Here is a 19794-nt window from a genome sequence, read left to right as displayed (position 1 = left end):
CCTCTATTACCATCTTTACGGGGATTAGTCTCATAGCTGTGTCTCTCACCCTAACTTGTTCTGAATTTCAGACCCAGCTGTTCAGGGAGCTGCTGAAACTCCATATGGATGTTCTTCTACCATCTCAAATTCAAGGGTCTCCAAAATGGAGCCAGTTACCCACTTCCTCCTCGGCCCCCTAACGAACACCCAGTTCCTCACCATCCTCCTACCACCTGCGACTCCTGCCTGCACCCAGCCACTCAGTTGCCAAGTTCCACCAATTCTGACTCACACCCCTGGTGCCTCTCCCTGCCACCGCTGTCTCCCTTGGGATGGCCCTTCATTACCCTCCGTATGTATTACTGTTAGTCGCCCCCTCAACTTAGCTCCTCAGGCCTTGCCTCTGCTGCTCCAATCCATGCACACCTCTTCCAGCCTCCTCTTCCCAAGGACCGTCCTGATTGTGTCACTTTCATACTCAAGGACCTTTGGTGACTCACTGTTTGCAGGCTTGGGCACAAACTCCTTTGCTTGCCATTTAAGGTACTTAAAAGTAGGGTTCCAAACCTTCTTCTCCATGCTCATCTACCCCTCCTCTTAATGTCCCTGAGATTTCAACCCAATGGTAGAACCATCTGTCCTTCAATGGGCCGAGTGTGCTTTTCTGCATGTTACATTAGGAAGTGCCTCTGTTCATGGTCCCCAGAGTTTAGCCCTGGCTATTCCCTCATAGCCACATAATCTCTGACCCATTCACCACAGCCACTGCCCATGGCCCTGCCCATCGTGTCCCCTACATTCCTGCTAGCAACCTTCTTCCTCTTCTCCTTATTAGAAGGGGAACCTTGGATACAAACCTGGATAAAATCATTAAGTATCAAGCAGGTATGAGTGGGATCCCTGCTCTCTCGCTTCCTGACCTCAAGCAAGTTAAACTGTTTCTTCTACAATAAAAAGCTCAGTAACACCTTATGTAGTCATTAGAGAACTAACAGAAAGCGAATAAAGTCCTAAGGATAATGTCACTATTCATATTATTGTCTCATAACCACCCATGTGGAGCTGGTTGCCCTTGGCTCCTTCCCAGCTGCAGGGATCAGGAGACATCTCATCCCTCTTTCCATCAAGTTCTGGGAACCTGGGTGGGGTGGAGTGGAGGCCTGGCCCTCAGGTGCTCAAGTAGCTGTGCTGTAGTCTGGGGTGAGGGGAGCTGCTGCCTCTGCTCTCTTTGTTCAGATTCGTGGCTCAGGCAGCAGTAGGCGTGGGTGTCCCCAGGGGGAGGCACTGACAGCTTCAGTTCTCACACGGGCTTTGCAGGTGACAGTTGGGGTGGTGGGGGCCTGCCAAGGGAGGTGCGGGCCATCTTCACCATGCCCTAGCTGATGGGCCTTCCTGGTAAATACGGGCCCCACCTGAAACCAGCCCCACCTGAAACCAGCTGGGGGTAGCTCTGGGTGCTAAATGTAGCCTCCAGCTTACTCTGCAGCATAAGGTGAGGTAAGGTGTTGAGGTTTAGAGTCTGTGGATTTGGTCCCGTTGTGTCAGTAAGTTACTAAAACTTCTAGCCATTCTTTGCCCCTCTCCAGGGTTGTTTGCTCATCTGCAAAGGGATGAGTTGGACCCTGTTATCTCTAAGGGCCTGTGGCTCCTTATCACGGACTACACCAGGACTAAGTCAGTTCTGGAGCCGCCGTGGAGATTTAGGTTCCTTGCTCCTCTGGGCCTAAGCTTTGTCTGTAACTGTTTCCATCTACAACTATCCCTTCTGTGGGGCTTTTGAGAACAGAGTCAAAATGAGCAAATGTAGAAAAGTTCTTTATTGAAAAGGGAAGGGTGGCTCCCTTGCTGGGGCCTCCTGGGCCCTGGCCAAAAGGGGCGGTACCACCTGCTCAGCTCTTCACAATGGCATCTGAAGGCAAAAGTCTGTCCAAACCTTACCTTTAATAACCTTAAAAGGGAAGTGCCGCGGTGTGGTGGTGAATCACAGAATCAATTCTGAAAAACAGCACTTCCAGGCCCTTGCCTTTAAGAACTTCTTAAAGGCAAAGTGGACAAGTGCAGCAACTAAGAGCCAGCACGTTTTAGGAAAAGTCTCAAAGAAGCGTCTCCGTGTCTTTACCTTTAAGGATTTCTTAAAGGTGAGGCGTATCGGCGCAGAGTACAAAGGTGAACTGGAAAGGGGTCTAAAAGCACTTTTCCAGTTCTCGCTTTTAGGATCTCTTTACAGGAGAGGTGGTCAAGCGTGACTTAATAAAAGTCAAAATGGTTCGCGGAACTATAGCCCGTCCTGCCCTCCAGAAGCCGCCTGGTCCTCCGGCCGCAGCGCGCCCGCCCGCAGGTCTGCGTCCTCGCCTTCTAGGCGCTCAGGGGCCGGGAGGTAGCCAGGGCACGCGCGGTGGCGGGGCTGGGGGCGACGCGCGCCGGCGGCTGCGCGCCCTGGGCGTTTTTGGTTTCCTAGACGGTCTGCGCAGAGCGGACGGGGGCGGGGCGGGGCGAAGGGGCGAGCGGAGGGCGCGGTGACCATGGCGACCGCGGTGACCATGGCGACCGCGGCTCAGAGCACGGAGAGGTCGTGACACGACCTGGAGCGCTGCTTGAAGAACTTGGCGTTGCGCGGCACCAGGTTGGCCAGGAAGCGCTTGGCCTTCTTGGTGAGGCTCTCGCGGCGCGCGGGCGGCGGGGGGCCGTCGGGGCAGCCCCACTCGGGCCGCGGGCCCCCGGCGCGGCTCCGGCCCTGCCGCAGCCGGATCTGGCGCACCGCGCCCTCGAAGAGCTCCTGCGTGTTGTGGTGCAGCGCGGCCGACGTCTCGATGTGCTTGCAGCTCAGGGTCCCTGCCAGGTGGCGGCCCTCTGCGGGAAGGGACCGGGTTGAGGCGCCCGCGGGCGGCACTGGGCCCGGGGCGGGGGGTGGGGTGGTGCCCCGGGTGCAGCAGAAAGGGGTCGCGGCCGGTGAATCTCAACGGAGAACAAGGCAGGGATCACGTAGAGGGCGGTGGTACTGCCAAGGGGAGGAGAGAAGGGGGCCTTGGAGAAGAGGTGAGGCATGAAGAGAAGGGGTTCTCGGGCCCTAAGCATGGGCATTGAGAGTCTGCCCTTAGCCTGCTAAAGGCTAAAGGCAGTTGTTTGTGCACCGGGAGGGTAAAAGGGCCCTGTGGAGAGGAGGCGACCTGGAAGGGAGAGGGTCCCCTGAGATTGCAGGTATGATGAGGTACAGGATACGCACCCTCCAGTGAGACCTCCCGGGAGCGGGCCAGGTCGCTCTTGTTTCCAACGAGGATGACAGGGAGGTCGTGGTGGGGCCTCCCAGCCCGCAGCCTAAGTAGGGTCTCTGGAACTTTGGAGAAGCTTCGTCGGTCGGTGACTGAGAAGACGATGAGAAAGGCATCCCCGATCTGAAGGCAGTGGTCCCGCAGCCACCCCCCTGCGTCCCCCTGCATATGGGCAGAGAGTGATGGAATGTCAGGGCTGGAGGCGTGGGAGCACCCGCCCAGCACCTGCATCTCAAGGATGAGGCATCTGGATGTGAGGGAGAAGCCACCTGCCTAGGACTGCAGAGCTAGTTAATGGCAGAATCTCCATACCCTGGAGTGTGCTTGTGGAGGAGCAGGTGGTTTATAATGTGAGTCCCACATGGGAGAATTGGGGACACAGGTTCCTAGATTGGGGTAGCCCATCCTACTTTCTTATCCTTAAGTGCTCATTGTAAAAGTGAATGCTCTTCGATTGTATGTAATCTGGCCTCTCATTTCTATGTAGTAACGATTTATGTTCAGATATTCACAGATCCTCACTTCTTCCCCTTCCCTGATATTCCAGGCCCTGAGCTCTTGTCCTGTCAGATCAGACTCTTCCAGACTGGAAAATGTATGGATGGGATTGATTTCAGGGTATTCAGCCTGGCTCACAGCTGCAGGGTTTGTCAAATTCAGATCCTAACTTCCCTCTGGGTCAGAAGATCCTGGAAAGAAAGCGACACTCAGTGCCATGGCATGCACATTGATGTGGGCCTTTGCTCTCGGAGAGGATACGTGTGAAAGGTCAGGTTCTAGTACATACTGGAACCAGGGCCTACAGTGCCACCAGCCTTCAGCCAGACTCTGCCCCTCCCCAGCTCTCCTAGGTTCTTACCTGTTCCCAGATGTCATAAACAACTAGAGTCACTTCCTCCTTATCCACCATGATGCGTCTTTCATAGGTGTCCTCTGTTGGGAAATAAGGACAGGGAATAGAGCCCATTAGGAGGCTCCCCAACACTTGTGAGACCTGGTAACCAGGGACACCCCCTCCAGGGAGGTTGCCACAGAAAGCACTGGAGCAGTTTCTCTTAGGTTCTGGCCTCCAGGGGCCACTCATGCTTTGAGCTCTTCCATCCCTGACTAGGGCTCCACAGGTGCCCTTGACCCTTACAGGGCTCCCCCAAATACCTGGGTTCTCCGGCTCATGAGCACTGTCTCCCTGGAGACCACCGAAAGTGCCTGCTAGGGTGCTCTTGCCCACGCCGCTCTCCCCTACCAGCATGACTTTGAAGATGCCATCCTTTTGGGTGGGGCCTGCCTCCCCTGAGCCCAAGGAGTCCGAGGAACCAGAGGATGAGGCTTGAGGTGGCCAGTCAAGTTCATCTATGGCCTGGGCGCGCCGCAGCTGGTGCTTGTAGGGGACAGGCATACTGCCTCTTCGTCTGGGGGCCCCTGGGGCAGGGGGTGGCCCACCCCGGTCCAACCCTGCCAACAGCTTCTCTGGCTGCTTCAGCAGTGAGGCATCTGTTTCTGGGGGGGCAAAGAGAAGGAAGCTATGAGTGGGGGTATGCCTAGCCATCTGCAGAGGGCTCAATCCTGCCTGCTCTGGCCTCAGAGCCCCAGTGGATGACCATGACCCAGAAGGAGCTGAGAATATTTGGTCTGACCTCTGACACTGAACTCCCCCAGAAGCCTGAACTGGTAGGTCTCAAAGGAGCCGACTGAAGGCTTACCTAATGTGGTTCCAGCCACAGCCTGTTCAAAACATGCCCCATGCAGGGGAGGCACGTGTGCACAGGCTTGCACACCCACTCAGGCCTCACACTGACACACAGGCACACCCCCAGACTAGGCCTCTGGCCTGGGGGGGGGGGCTGCCCCTCCTTCCACCAAGAGGCCCTGTCTTCTACTGCTTCTCGAACTGGTAGTCCCCCCAAATGGGGAGGTGTGAAGGGGATGAGAAGCTGCCGCTGCTGCCCAGGTTCTGGGGGGTGGGTAGTGGTAGAGTCAAAAACTTCGTGGGGAGCCTCTTCCCCGGGAAGGGCCTTTGCTCCTTATGATGTGTGCGTTGGGCCCCCCACCGCCGTGTGTGAGAAGAGCTGCCTCTTCTCATGGCCCAGTAGGTAGGTGATCATCCCCCAGGGCATGGTTGTGTGTGAGAATCTTTCTGCATCTCTGGCAGTCCCTGGAGTCCCAGAGAATCTTCTGTGAGGTAGAGGGAGGGAGGGAGTGGGGGAGAGAGCGGAGAGCGGAGAGCGGGAGCGGGAGCGGGAGCGAGAGTGACAATGCATGGGTCGGGGTAACTGGAGGAAGAACGACAGACACAACAAAGCGGGATGGCGAGAGGCTGGAAATAGCCTAGGATCAATACTTGGCTGGCAGCCAGGGCCTCAAGAGCCAGCGAAACCCTTCCAACAGGTCCCCAGGGCAGCCCCCAGCCCGTGATTCCCAGGCTGGTGGGCTGCCCCTTCCCTTTCCCCCATCCCTCCTGCCCATCCCAGCCTCTTGGGAATGAGGCTGACCTAGGGGCTGAGCACCAGTTTTCCCAGCGAAGCCCTGGGAGTGATGGGGGGAGGGGGCGTTTGGGCAGCACCCCCGCGGCTCCCAGCCCAGCCCAGCCTCAGTCCTGGTGTGAGCGTGAGGCTTCCCCACTTCCTGAGTTGCTCTTCCCCTTTGCTGTTTGGGTTCAAGCTCCGTCAACCCTCAGTTCTGACCTCCCCACCAGAGCTTCAGCTCCCACCCCCATGGTTTCAGCTGGAACCTGCCCAGCTCAGCCCTCACCTGGTGTGGGCGTCCCTGGGGGGGAGGCCCGGTGGCTGCCGGAGGGGCAGAGTGCTGTGGTTTCTGTGTCCGTGTCCATGTCGGTGTCGAGGTCCGTGTGCATCGGTGTGCGTGCGTGTGTGTGTGTGTGCGCGTGTGCAGCCCCGCGGCTTGCAGTACCCACTCCCTCACTCAGCAGCACTGTCAGCTTTTCCCTTAAATACCACCCCCATGCCCCCCCCCCCCACACCTGGGGAAATTGTCCCGCCCCCTGATGAGGTCACACATGCTAATGAGCAGTGATGTCAGCGGGATTCCCTCCTTTCTGCCTCCCCCTTCCTTTGTGTCGCTTCCCACTGGGAGCACACACACTGCGGAGTCTGGTTAAGACCCGACCAGAACGAAGTCAGAGGGGCAAAAGAGACAGGGGTTCAGAGAAACGGGGTGAGGGCTCAGCAGGTAAGGGAGCTGAGGATGGCAGGAGGCAAGGACCCAGGCACTGGGAGGTCTTTCTCCAGGAGCGGGGACTGTGCGTCATTTGTCTGTGGACTCCCCGCCTCTGAGCCCAGTGTCCATCCAGCTCAGAGTGGGTGCTCAGTGGCTACATGGAGGGTCTAGAGGCAGAAACCAAGAGATTCAGGGTCACACTGGCACCAAGCTTCCCCATCACCCTCTCCTTCTCCATACCACCCCTTCTGGGCTAAAAGACCCATCACGGTAGCCATTTCCCAACTTGGCCCCTAGGCAGATGGGGGCTCTGAAGAAGGAGCGAAGGCTGCCTGGTTCGGGCAGCTTCATTTTGTCACTAGGTTCAGGCGGGTGCAAACCATGTGGGGACTGCCTCCCCTTCTCTCGCGCCCTGCCAGGCCCACCAATCTAGTGCTAGGGGAGATTGAGCTAAGCCCTCTAGAAGTTCCCTATCCCCGCTCTCCTGCTCGCTGGGGCACCACCAGCTCTCCAGGGCTACACAAGGATGTCTACCCCTTTGTGGGAAGCCAGGATGGCTTTACTGCTCCTTTTCTGCCCGGGTCCCTTTCTCTTCAGGCTCCAGCTCTTCTCTTTTCTTCCTGACGCTGCAAGCACCCAAACAGACCTTTCAGTTTCCTGGCTCGTTCTCACCCTGCGTTTGTTGCCAGGTGCTGCGCTAAGCACCTTCCTTTCTCTCCTGTCATCCTCCTGACCCAAAGGCTCAGAGTGGTAGGTGGCTGGCCTGTCCCCAGATCGATCGTGCAGTTGGAAAATGGGGACACCAGGATTCCCACCCTGATTTTTCCAATACCCAAGACTGTTTTTCATCTGCGATGCTGCCTTCTTTGTCTTAAATATTCCAACTGTCTCCTATTATTGGGAACGGTCTGTATGGTAATCTTCAGTGGACTCCTCCAATGGAAGAGACGAAGAGTAATCTTGGACTGATGTGCACTGACCACTTAGCTGGAGGTGAACTGCAGGGCCACGTTTGGGGTCTAGGGGAAACAGAAAGGACTCCTGAGCAACCACCATACTTACGCACTTTACTCAGTGGATAGACTCTCCAGTCCTCAGTCACAGCCCACTTGGCCTTCCTTATTCACAATTTCAGTATGTCCCTGTGTGTTCCCATACTCAACATTTGGAGTAGCAAGGGACCCCTGAAAGCCTGGTAGCAAGGGAAATAACGCTACAAAAAACTTTGAAAGCAGTCAGAAACATTTAAAAAGTGGTCGGAGGGCACTGGGCAGACAGGCAAACAGCTTCCCTGACACCATTACAGCCTCTAAAGATTGCTATAGAGAGGCCGCTGGTTTCTGTGAGTGATCCTCAGCTCTCCAGAAAAATGTATATTCTATTGCAGATGTGCTGAAGAGGAAAATGTTTAGAATGATTTCCTTCCACAATGAGTTTTAAAAGTTTTTAATTGTAAAGGGGTGAGCTTCACGTACCTGGAAAACTCACTTAGGTGGCTGGATTCATTTCTGGGATACTAGATGAGAGTGAGTGAGTCAGGGCACAGCCCACCCCAGCAGGACTCAGCCAGCCTTGGGTCCTAGGAGCAGGCTGGGTTACACCCTGAACCACTGTCTCTCTTGTCCCACTAGTACGAGGTTGTGCACTGGCCCCTGTCCCAGCTTCCTCAGGAATGGGAGGTCCTGTGGAATGGTGGGGCAAAGGTGAGATTTGGAACTGAACCAACCCAGGTTTAACTCTGCGTCTCCATTGAGGCTGGGCTAGTCTCATCATTCCTCTGGGACTGCTCCTGAACCTGTGAATTGGGTTGATGATGCTCATTGCACAGCCTTGTTATGAGGGTTCACTATGCCTGAAAAAGGATCTGGCACTGGGCAGGTTACCCAACTCTCTTGTGCTCCCACAACCTCAGGCAGTGTGGCTGGAGGTCCCTCTCCCCTCCCAGCAGGGCCTGGAGTTTGCTTCAGATCGATTCTCAAGGACTGAATTCTGGTCTGTCCTGTTATCTCAGATTCCCGGGCTGATCTCCATCTCATGCTGAGAACACCTCCCTCCTCCACAGCCAGAGCCTTGGCAAGAGTCCTACACCCTGATACTGGGCACTTTGGATGACGGTGTCTCTGTCCTGATAGGATGTGAGGTGGTCCCGTTTCTTTTTCCTTAGGCCACGGTTCAAGTAAACTTGGGTGACTGCTCCCCAAGGCTCCACCTCTCCTGGGTGGGACCCTCTTAGTTTCGCCATGTTGCCTGCACAAGGCTGATCCCCTCTCTCCACCAACCTGGGGCTTCACCGTGCTTGACACAAGTAGTGTTACCCCTTGCACCTTCTAGAGCATACACCCAGCATCTAGAGAAACTTCTTTGAGGCTCAGGGATCCAGACACACAGCCCTTTCCGGTGAACTCTACCCTCAGGTCGTCCCCCTCTGGCTTTTGAAGCATTCCACCCTGAGGAGCATTCTTTTACCTTCCATCTTTGTCCACATTCAAGTTACAAATACCACCAGAAAGTAAAAGGTCTGGAGCAGGACAAGGGATGAAGCTATTGGCTGAAGGTTTTTTTGGGGGGTGGCTATGAAGAAGAGAGGAGCAAGGGAGAGGCATAGACCACTGATGGGGAGGTGTGGGAGGGAAATCAGCACTCCCTGCTTCCCTGGGCCTGACACTGGGGGAACTCAGGGACTGTTAGCACTTGGGAAGGCCCGAAGGGGTTAGAGAACACAAGGTTGGGGATTTCTGACGGCCCTTTCCCAATCTCCGGAGAGGGTCTGGAGTGAAAGGAATCTGGCTCTTTCCCAAGTCAAGATCCCATGATCCCACGACTGTACCACATTTACCCTCTGCCACTTCCCTAGTCTCTTGCTCCCTGGGAGGAGGAAACATGCAGTTGGTGCTAGGTGTGAGGATGCTAACAGGCTGTGATCAACAGGGCCCCTCCACCAGGGAGTGGGAAGAGGGCAGGCCTGCCGGGAAGGGTGAGGGTCCGCCTGACGGGGGTCTGCTTCTGTTGGGGAATGCCTCACTTCCGCTCGTAGGGCACCATGCACACCCCCATAGACTCCGACTGTATCCTTTGTCCCAGTTTTCATTTCAAACTCTGGGACAGCTCCTGTCACTTCACTCATCAGAGGCTGGGCTCCAACATTTCTCACAGATTGTTCCCTCCTCCACCACCTTCTCCAGCTCTTCAACTCCGGCCACTGCTTACACTCCTGCCCCATTTCTCAGGTCTGGGGTCCAGCCTCCAGCCCTAGCCCTCACAGCAGCTTAGTTTGCTTATCCTGTGGATGCTCACCCTTCCTAGAATCCACAACTCTATTCCAACTACTGACAACATTCTTTAAAGTCTAGTTTGAGCCCTCTTCTAGGAAGACCCTTTGGATTTGGTCAAAGTGATGCCAGCATCTTCAACCCCGAATGTTCCTGATTTTTCTCTCAATTTATCTTTGTCTGCTCTGAGGCATCCTGGCTGAGAGTTCATCTGTCTTGCCTAAGCCAGACTCTAAGTGCTTGGTGGGGGTGGAAGGTGGAGGCCAGGAGTTATGGCTCCTATGTTCCACTAGGGACATTCTGCTTCTGTGATCTGTGCTCTGGGAGTACTCCATAAATGGGAACCTTCCCAGCTACAGGGCCCAGCTGGCTCACCAGACTTCTGGCCTGGCGGTGAGTGAAGAGGCTTGGTGCTTACCGCTGGTGTCACTGTAGAGCTGAGCCCCAGCGGGGCAGGTGGGTGGGGCTGGTGGAGAGAACTGGTCCTTAGGGTTCTTGGAACTTTCTTACCGTCTGAGCGGTATAAAAACCAAGGGTGTGTGGTTAGTAGGAAGAAGGCAGGAGTGGGAGGCCAGACCAGAGGCCTTGGTAGGGAGGAGCACCATGAGGCGAATATCAGCTGAGACGGGTAGAGACAGGGCTCCGGTCATAGCTCATTTACAAAAATCTGAAATTTCTTGTTCTTTTATTTTCAACCTTGACTTGCTGGGCAATGACCTAGCTATGGGACAAAAGCATTTTTTGTGCTCTTTTTATGAGCCACGCCCCGTAGGAAGGATCACAGTTGGCAAAACCTCAGGCTCTGCCCAAATCCTTCCCCTGGGGGCTGGAGGTCTCCAGCCAATTGACATTCTGGTGCTTAAAGGCCATTTTTGGGGAGGGGTTTGGTAAGGATGGAGTGTCCAGGCCCCTGACCCTTTAAGAAACTTACTTTTTAAAAACAGCCACATGAGTGGTGGTGGTGTGGGGAGACGGTGGCGGTAGAGAGACTGTGGTCTCTGGGCATGTGCGGAGGGAGCTCTGTGTGAGCCCTTTCCCCGCCTGAGGGAACCTAATTTTACAGCAGCTACACAGGGTCAACAGGAGGCTCACCAAGGCCCCTCAGACGGAGGGCCAGGGAGGGAAGTGGGGGACGGGAAGCTGAGCTGCCCTCTAAAGGGTTGTCGTCACTGTGACCGGAGCCCCCGAGGGCACCAGGTCACCTCAGGCAAGCAGTGGCTCATCCTCCGCTTCCACCACCCAGACCCCTGGCTCAGCCAGTGGCAACAGAAGCACATCATCTTCGTCCTCTGGAGACAGGGCTGTGGTATGGGGTTCAGGTGGGGTCCGAGTTGGTCCTGGGGGCCGAAGGCTAGGCAGGAGGCGGCCTCGCAGGGCCTGCACCACTCCAGACAACAGTGAGGGCTCTAGGGGCACGGAGGGCAGTGGCCCCGGGGCCTCGGAGACAGTAGCGGGGGCCGGAGACGCACTGGTGGATGGAAGGGGAGCCTTGACAGGCAGCGGGGGTGCCTGTCCCCCGTCCTGCCCACCCACCGCTCCCCCCTCACGGGCCGGACCTGTGTTGCCATCTAGAGCCTCAAGGGGAGCGGCAGAGGGGGTGACCTGGGATCTGGTCTCAGGGGTCCGGGCTGGGGGGTGGGCTCGAGGAAGCAGGCCCCAGCGGCGGAGACGGCGCACGAGCCGGCGCACAGAGCGGCCCCGCTGGCGGCGGCGGGCACCTGAGGCAGCCCCTGGAGTAATGTCCTGGCGCAAAATCTGGAGCAGCGAGCGCAGGTTGCCGAGCACTGAGTTCTGCAAGGAGAGGAGGCAGAGCCCGGAGTCAGAGTCGTGGGGAGGGCCAGGAAGCTAAAGAAGGATGGTACGGTGGCAGGGCCCCGGGAGGCTTGGAAGCAGGAGGGACAAGGGCTGGGAGGTCACTTACATCGTTAGGGTTCTCTGTAGGGAAGTCCTCTACAGGCGGGATGGCGCCCTGGGCAATGAGCTGCCCATAGGAAGGTGGTGCCTGCTGCTGCACAATCTCAGCCTCCATCCGGGACAGGGGGGCGAAGATGCTGGAAGGAATGAGGGCTGCTTAGCCACAGGTGGTGCCAGCCAGAGCAGCCTGTCCTAGCCCGGACGCATCTCTTCCCTCTACACCCAGGCCAGGACGACTGAGCGATGCCCTGGCTTTCCCAAAAGTCACCTGAGGTCCCCTCCTTCCTTGAGATTGCTTTCAGCATCTAGCCCCGTCCTCTCCTCAGAGGAGCACCCTGTGCCCCCCCGCTGGATGAGTCTGGAAGCCAACCCATAAGCAGGGCACCAGAACCCGTCCCCGGTGCGGGCACTGTCACGGTCTCGCCCTCGGTCTGCCCGGCCCGATGGCTGGCCGCACTCACTGACCTGTACTCCTGGGTGCGAATGGCATAGAGCTTGCAGGTGCAGCCCAGCGCAATGACCAGCAGCAGGCCGCACACCAGGCTGCCGATGACCGCAGCCGTAATGACCTTGCGGGGCAGGGCGTAGGAGCAGTCCCACTCATCGCTGCCGTCGGCGCAGTCTGGCTGCCCGTCGCACACCCACGTCTCATACACACACTTCTCGTCCCGGCAGCGGAAGTTGCCGGGCTGGCAGTGCCGGCAGCGTCTCTCGTCCGCTCCGTCGGCGCAGAAAGTCTGGTAGTTGCAGCGGTCGGCAGGCAGGTAGCAGGCGGAGGCCCCGGGCGTTCCGGCCGCCCCGCAGGGGAAGTGTCCGGGCGGGCAGCTGGGGCAGTTCTCCTCGTCCGTGCCGTCGGCACAGTCCCACGAGCCGTCGCAGCGCTGCGCCTCGCTGTAGCAGCGCTCCCCCAGGCCCTCACTGGCCCCCAGGCCGGTGCCCAAGCTGCAGGGTCGATCCCAGGGCAGGCAGTAGCCCCGCACGTGGTACGTGGCGTTGAAGCCCCGGCCACTGCTCCAGGCGACTGTGTGGTAGGCCACGGTGGCCTGGCCCGACAGTGTCTCCACGGTGACAGCCTTGCCGTTGCTGAAGTGGGTGAGGCTGCGCAGCAGCCGGGAGGGCCTGGGAAGCCCGGGGCCATCATACACGTGTACCGCGTCTCCGTAGCCCAGGTCCAGGGCCGTGAAGCGCACCGCCAGGCGCCGGCCGTCATGGGGGTCCAGCAGCCAGAGGCAGGACTGAGGGTGGGAGACCGAGGCCGGGTGTGCGTAGCCCGGGGAAGAGAAGACCCCGTAAAAGTCTTCCAAGGTGTGATTGCAGGGGGTGGTGGGGACAGGGGCCGGGGTCAAGTCAGGGAAGGGGTCCGAGCTGCAACCTGCCTCATCAGAGCCATCGCCACAGGCGTCCACGCTGTCGCAGCGCTGGGCCAAGGGCACGCAGCGGTGGTTCAGGCACTGGAACTCTTCGGGCAGGCACATCAGCCAGTCTGCAGGAGGCACAGTGGAGAAGGGCTATGAGACACGGGAGCTGGTGGCATCCTCCCCTCCTCCCTGGGGCTTCTACTACCTGTTCTACTAGTCCCAGACACCTCCCTGTCCAGCATACCTTGGCTGTAGGAGAGCAGGAAGCCCTGGCCCATGGGTGCTCCGGCCCCGGCATAGCTGTAGGTGATGGTGACGTTGCCCCCAGGCAGCTGCAGGGGGCTGGCTGGTGCCTCGCACAGGGAGAGCCGTGGCTGGAGAGGGGAGCGCAGGACTAAGCGCTCTGAGCCACAGGCCAGGTGCAGTTTTTGGAACCTACAGGGGTGGAGGAGAGCAGGACGTGAGTTTTTTTTAAGATTTTATCTTTAAGTAACCTCCACACCCAGTGTGGGGCTCAAACTCACAACCCAGACATCAAGAGTCCCATGCTCCACCCACCGAGCCGGCCAAGCACCCCATGGACATGAGATATTCTTGACCACCGCTGGCTTCTTCCTCTCCCAATGGTGTCAGGTCCCTTCTACCCCAAGAAGCACAAGCCCCTGCTCATCCACAGTCCAAATCCAACAGCCAAATGAACTCAGCTGGATTCCTTCACAGTCAGTGGCAGTAGTCCTGACAGAGGCCTGCGGCAGCATGGCATTCTGATCCCTCTGCCTCTTCCCACACTATCCTCTTTGCCCTTTCTGGGTAAATTCACGGGAGTGAACTCTGTGAGGCAAATAGCCAGGTACTTAACATGGGCCCCAACCCTCTGGCCCAAGGTCAGAGGAGACTGGGGAGACTTATACCACTTAAAAGATCTGGGGAGGCTGAGGAAGGTTCTACGCTAACTAGGAATAGCTTCTGAAACCCAGGCGAGGATGTGCAATGGATTGAAGGACTCCTCAGAGGAGCCACATTGGAACCCAAGGACTGCTTCTAGAGTGCCTGCTGTCCTTCAGAGGGGACCAGAATCCAAACTAGATGTCGGCCCCAGCTCGGCTCCAATTCACTGTGTCTGGGCCAGAACAAGCCAGGCTTTTAGGGGAGACTCGGCCAAATCAAATTCTACTCTTCCTCCCGTTGACAGGGATGGAAACTCCATGGAGAAGTAGTTCCTGAAGGCTTTCCCATGGTGAAGGAGGGAGGGAGAGGGAGGGTAATAGGGTCTTGCCCTGCTTCTCACCTCACTGTTACAGTCTGCTCCCTGCTCCCCAGGATAAGCCAGGTGCAGTTGGCAGGGGCGCTGCGGCTGTCCCGGCCCAAGGGCCTCTGTAAGGTGCCCTGCACTTCCAAGAGCACTGCCGGAGGGTCCTCACAGGCTGGAGAGAGAGGAAGGTAAGGACACTGGTTGAGAGCCCATTACTGTCATACCCCCTGCCCCCAGGCCTGAGGCCTCTAAGGGCCTGAGCTCTTTAAGAGCGAGCAGAGAAACCCCCCCTCTCCGTCCACACACCCACACCCACACTCTAGAATCAGTCTTCAGTGGACCCTCTTCTTTCCCACATTCATTATAGCTTCACCTTAAATATCAACACCACAGACAATCTGAGGTCTGCTTTGTGCCAGCCACTGGGCCAGGAGGAGCAAGAAATACTGTCTCTACAATCAGGGAGACTACATCTGGCTAGGGAGGTCAAGTATGGATATTTGGAAAAAACCAAAATAGTACATAACTACCAAGTGAGAGTTCACACGGGGTCTGTCCCCCCCGCCCCCCGTGTGATCTCCACTCTAAAACTATGGTAGATGCCAGAGGAATTCAGGGAAGAGAGAATCCTCATGGGTCCTCTCTCACTACCAAGCCCTTGGCGCCCCAAGGGCATCCTCTACTCACCAGGATTTGGGAAAATGATCCGGTCTGGATGTGCCAGAGCGCCTCCTAGAGGAAGAGCGAGAAGGCGCAGGGGAGTGAATCGCCCCTAGTTTTCTTCACCTGAGCAACTCAAGGAGGAAAGGGAGCCATCTGGGACTTCCGGGTAGTTTAAGGGAAGGGGCAGTAGAGCTGGGGGACGCTGCGCTGTGCGACCTCGAAGGAAGGTACGGCAGTACGGCCTGGGGGAGTGGGCATGGCGATCTAGGGAAGCCCGAGGGAAGATGAGGGCTGAGGGGAGCGGCGGGCAGCTTCCCCGGGGTTGGGGCCGGCAGCGTCGGATGCGGCGGCAGGGGCTGGGAGACGCCGGCAGGCAGGGGAAGTGAGGGGCGGCAGAGCAGGAAGGCAGTGAGCGCCCGGGCTCTGTGACAGCCCTAGGGGCGGGGTGCCGGGTGAGTAGTCTCGTTTCGGTTTCTTACCCAGGAGGAGGAAGAGGAGGGTGGTGGGCAGCATCCTGAGCCGTCCGGAGGTGCAGGAAGAATCCCGGAGCTTCTGTCGTCTATCCAGTGGGGAGGCGGCGCCGCTCCGGGCGTCCAGGCCCCCCACTGCCGCCTCCCCGAGGGGGCTGCATGGCCCGGTCTCCCCCACCGGCGCTCTGGATGCCAGGGCTGGGGGCGAGGAGGGGGAGGCCGTCTGGGAGCAGGGGCGGTGCCTCTCTCCAACTTCGGAGTTGTTTTCCCCGGCCGCCGCCGCGCTCTCTCCCGGGGCCGGCTCCCGAAGTCCCGGGACTCGGTTCGAGGCCCGGCGCTGGAGCGCGCCCTCGCCTAAAGCCGGCCCGCAGGCCGCGAGGGCTCCTGTCCAGGCCCGGCCGCCACCTGCCGGGGCTTGAAGCCACTTCCTCTTCGGGCCAAACTTTGCCGACGGTCAGCCCGTAGGGCCGGCCCGGGCGCCGCACAACTTCTCCAGCGCGTCCAGCCGGCGGGACGCGGCAGGGGCGCGGGGGAGGGGGACGGGAGGCTCGGCCCAGCTCCCCGGCCCTCGCCCGGGCGGTACCCCTGCCAGCCCAGGGGTTGGAGGAGCCGGGGCGGAGGGACGGGGCGGGTGACGAGCCTGGCCCCACCCCTGCCAATCAACGCGCGCGCCCCGCCCACCCGCTCGCCTTAACCCCTTTCCGGCCCTGCCGCGACTCGTCAGACCCGCCCTCGGCTAGGCGCTCAGCCTCCGCTTTGCACTCTGCTTTTGTTCGGTCCTTTCGGGGTGGCACGTTTGTTACAGGACACGTTGGTCAGAGGACCACTGCTTATTCCGTCACTGTCATGTCTTTCCTTTGGACCCTTAAGCTGTCAGTACTTTTCTTGTTCCAGTGTCTGAGATCCGGCAGCGCTTTTTGTCGTGAGCCTCTATTATAGCAATTACCACACGGTGCTATAACTATTTGTTTACTCCTCTTTCCCGCCCCCGCCCCGCCCCTTCTCTGGAAGCAGAAACTTCCTGTAGGTTGGGGCCTGGACTGTTTACCTTTGCACCCACAGGCTTTCTTTCCTGCTGAGACGCAGTAAGAATTACCAATAAATGTACCTTCGCCACATGCCGACTCTGTGGTCTTGAGAAAAACACTTAACCTCTCTGTGCTTCTCGATTGTAAAATGGGGTTAATAGTGCGACAGTTGTCATCAACATTTAGGGAGGTAATGCAAGTTGAGCATCTAGGAAGTGCTCTGTACCTTGCGACAATTATTATGATTAGTCACAGAAGATCTTTCTTATTTATGTGCGCTATTACTTCTTATTCCTGTGATACTGATAGGTAATATTAGTAAATAGTAACAATAGCAAATACTTCTTGAGCTTTTTTCACATTTTGGGCACAGATCTAAGCACTTTTCAAGAATTTGCTCTTTTAATCCTCCTCACACTCTTTGTGAGGTAGAAGCTATTGTTACTTCCATTTTACAGATAAGGAAACTCAGGCACAGAGAGGCTAAGGATTTTGCCCAAGATCATGAATCTAGTAAATGCTGAAACAAGGGTTTGAACCTAGGCGATCTGGCCCTGGACAGAGTGTACATTTGGATCCTCACTACTCTCTCCTCTCTACAAATGGTACAAAACACTTTTTTATCCATGACATTTGTTGTTGGCATTCGTTTTGATATTTTCAAAACTGGAACCACAGCAGGGCCTGAAGCCATAGAGTTGGTCATAAAAAGGCCCTTCTTCCACTTGGATCTTGGTCCCGTGCCAAGGGATTTTGGTCCCTTGGTCTCTCTGTGCCCTCTGCTGTGCTCCCTCTCTGTACTCCTTCTCTGTGCAGCTCTAGGGATTAATGAGGAGTGAAGTAGGATCCTGAGTGTGGGAAAAGGATGTCGAGCAAAGGAAAGCAGAGCTAAGGGGTTGGAAAAATTAAAGATATGTAAGTTCTAAAAGTGATCATGGAGGTGTTAGTTGAGTGCTGGCTATGTGTTCTCTATGCTTGGTGGATGCCTGGAATTCTTTTTTTTTTTTTTTTTAAAGATTTTATTTATTCATTTGAGACAGAGAACATGAGCAGGGGGAGAGCCGGAAGCAGAAGCAAACTCCCCACTGAGTGGGGAGCCAGAGGACAATCACGAGATGATGAGATGTGGGGCTGGATCCCAGGACCCCAGGACCTGGAGATCATGACCTGAGCCAAAGGCAGCCACTTAACCATCTGAGCCACCCAGGTGCCTTGGATGCCTGGAATTCTTAAGACTTCATTTGAACTTCAAGGAGCTTACTGTCTACTTGGAAAGAGAAATCAGGTACACAAATGAAAGAAGCCAGAGAGCCATGAGGAGTACCCACAGGAGTGGGTATGCGGGGGAATGAGGAATTTAGAAAGTAAGCGGAAAAGGTGGTAGTGAATTGGAAAGAGTTGTGGGATGCAGGGAAAGGAGGAAGGGAGCCCATGGTCTGGGATGCCCAGTAAATGAAAATATGCCAAAAAATAAAGTCAAGATCTAGGCTGTTGGGAGCAATCATCATCATCAGGAAGAAATAGCACTAAGGTAGAAAAGAGTTTTATTCTATAAGTATTTCTTAGAGTGCCTTCCAAGTGCAAGGCACTAAACTAGACAGTGGGGGTTCATATTTAAGAGTGAATTCAAGCCCCAAAACGATAGGAAAAAACTAAAGAGGACCTAGTTGCTTAAAATTAGTTTAAGTTTTAATTAATCTAGTGAGTTTAAGTGTCCGGGCCCATATAAATCACATCCTAGACCATCAGGTACATTTAGGAATGAGCCTGTGGAGATGTTCTTGGAAATCTTTGAGGAATTTTGAGAAATAGTCGAAGTAGTGGAAAATGGGCAGATGTTTGGCTTTCAGAATGATAGTGTCTAACTTTGGTAGACTGCTTGCCTATGGCAGGCGCTGTTCTAAACACTTCACGTGTATTATCTCAGTTAATCCTCACCACACCTCACCCCTAGGAAGTAGGTGTTATTTTTGCCCTCCTTTTATAATTGAGGAAACTGAGTCATAGGTAGGTCAGATAACTTGCTTAAGATGAAACTTCTAGCACGTGCAGGAGCCACAGTGCTATGGTCTGAATGTTTGTGTCCCCCAGCCCCCAGATTCATATGTTGATTTCCTAACCCCAGAAGGTGATAGTATTAGAAGGTGGGCCTTCAGGACATGTTAAGTCCATGAGATGGAGCCCGCAATGGGACCAGTGTCTTTTATAAAAGAGGCCCTAGAGAGATCCCTCCCTGACCACTATGAGAGGACACAGTGGGGAGGTGTGGCGGTGAACCAGGAAGAGAGCCCTCACTAGCAGGTGACCACCCTGGTGCTTTGATCTTGTGCTTCTCAGTCTCCAGAACTGTGAGCAATAAATCTACCCAGTTGGTGGTATTTTGTTATAGCAGCCCAAATGGCCTAAGACAGAGGCTTGCTACCGAGAAGTTGGGGTGCTGCTGTAACAAATGCCTAAAAATGTGGAAGTGGCTTTCGAACTGGGGAATGGTCAGAGACCAGAGATGCATGCTTAGAGAAAGCCACCATTGCCATGAAAGGACCATTAGGGGCGATTCTTGTGAAGGCTCAGAAGGAGAGAGCTATATAGACCTCAGTCTCCTTAGATTACCTGAGTGGTAGTGCACAGGGTGTGGATAGAAATATAGATGGTCAAAGTCACTCTGGGTCCCAGATGGAGATGAGGGACATGTTAACTGGAAACTGTAGCAAAGGAGATCCTTGATATAAATTGGCAAAGAGCTTGGCCGAATTGTGTTTGTGTCCTAGTATTTGCTGGAAGGTAGAACTCGTGAGTGATGAAATTGGGTATTTGGCTGAAGAAATTTCTTTTTTTAAATTTCTTTATTCTTTTTTTTTTTAAGATTTTATTTATTTATTTGACAGAGAGAGAGGCAGCGAGAGCAGGAACACAAGCAGGGGGAGTGGGGGTGGGAGAAGCAGGCTTCCCGCGGAGCAGGGAGCCCGATGCGGGGCTCGATCCCAGGACCCTGGGATCATGACCTGAGCCGAAGGCAGACGCTTAATGACTGAGCCACCCAGGCGCGCCTAAATTTTTTAATTCTTTTTAAAGTAATCTCTGTACCCAATGTGGGGTGCAAACTCACCACCCCAAGATCAAGAGTCACATGCTGTACTGACTGAGCCAGCCAGGCGCCCCAGATGGCTGAAGAAATTTCGAAGCAAAGTGTTGAGGAAGCAGCCTGGTTTCCCTTGAATACTTACAGTAAAATGCAAGAAGAGAAAAATTATTTAAAGGGGGAATTGTTCATCAAAAAGGATGCAGAACTAAAAACTTGGAAAGTTCTTATCACTATCTAATATTCTATATATATTTTACTCATTTATCATGTTTATTGCCTGCTCCTCCCACAAGAATGTAAGTTTCTGGGGAGCCTGGGTGGCTCAGTCATTAA

The 19794-nt window shown here is 55.7% G+C and overlaps 2 protein-coding genes and 1 long non-coding RNA gene across 3 annotated transcripts in view; 1 reads left to right on the top strand and 2 right to left on the bottom strand.

Annotated features, from left to right (window-relative positions):
* Positions 1 to 1781: 1781 nt before the first annotated feature.
* REM2 (RRAD and GEM like GTPase 2) lies at positions 1782 to 6194 on the bottom strand. Its single transcript, XM_025870359.2, has 5 exons — positions 6000 to 6194; positions 4407 to 4748; positions 4111 to 4184; positions 3206 to 3413; positions 1782 to 2832 (listed from the first exon to the last, which is right to left on the bottom strand). The coding sequence occupies exons 1-5, from the start codon at positions 6100 to 6102 to the stop codon at positions 2537 to 2539; spliced, it is 1023 nt and encodes a 340-aa protein (XP_025726144.1). The 5' UTR covers positions 6103 to 6194; the 3' UTR covers positions 1782 to 2536.
* Positions 6195 to 10362: 4168 nt separating this feature from the next.
* LRP10 (LDL receptor related protein 10) lies at positions 10363 to 15971 on the bottom strand. Its single transcript, XM_025870349.2, has 7 exons — positions 15361 to 15971; positions 14906 to 14950; positions 14255 to 14390; positions 13211 to 13401; positions 12074 to 13091; positions 11616 to 11745; positions 10363 to 11485 (listed from the first exon to the last, which is right to left on the bottom strand). Exons 1-7 carry the CDS (start codon positions 15392 to 15394, stop codon positions 10898 to 10900), a joined length of 2142 nt encoding a protein of 713 aa, XP_025726134.1. The 5' UTR covers positions 15395 to 15971; the 3' UTR covers positions 10363 to 10897.
* The window catches only part of LOC141373231 (uncharacterized), a 19937-nt gene continuing 15161 nt past the window's right edge, over positions 15019 to 19794 (top strand). Inside the window, exon 1 of the long non-coding RNA XR_012378939.1 lies at positions 15019 to 15108. This is a non-coding gene — a long non-coding RNA (uncharacterized lncRNA). The remainder of the gene's footprint in view (positions 15109 to 19794) is intronic.

This window comes from Callorhinus ursinus, unplaced genomic scaffold, assembly GCF_003265705.2.
Source record: "Callorhinus ursinus isolate GAN/ISIS: 27379988/994484 unplaced genomic scaffold, GSC_fseal_2.0 scaffold8, whole genome shotgun sequence".
In the NCBI taxonomy this organism is placed as follows: domain Eukaryota; kingdom Metazoa; phylum Chordata; class Mammalia; order Carnivora; family Otariidae; genus Callorhinus; species Callorhinus ursinus.
This window is presented reverse-complemented; position numbering and strand designations above follow the sequence as displayed.

Excerpts from the sequence above, each read along its gene's own strand:
- REM2 (XM_025870359.2), bottom strand. The coding sequence starts at position 6,102 with ATGCACACGGACCTCGACACCGACATGGACACGGACACAGAAACCACA. Across the intron at positions 4,749-5,999 it reads CCCAGGGACGCCCACACCAG|AAACAGATGCCTCACTGCTG; the intron begins GTGAGGGCTGAG and ends TTGCCCCCCCAG. Across the intron at positions 4,185-4,406 it reads TCATGAGCCGGAGAACCCAG|AGGACACCTATGAAAGACGC; the intron begins GTATTTGGGGGA and ends ATTTCCCAACAG.
- LRP10 (XM_025870349.2), bottom strand. The coding sequence starts at position 15,394 with ATGCTGCCCACCACCCTCCTCTTCCTCCTCCTGG. Across the intron at positions 13,402-14,254 it reads GAGCAGACTGTAACAGTGAG|GTTCCAAAAACTGCACCTGG; the intron begins GTGAGAAGCAGG and ends CCACCCCTGTAG. Across the intron at positions 11,486-11,615 it reads CTACAGAGAACCCTAACGAT|AACTCAGTGCTCGGCAACCT; the intron begins GTAAGTGACCTC and ends CTCTCCTTGCAG.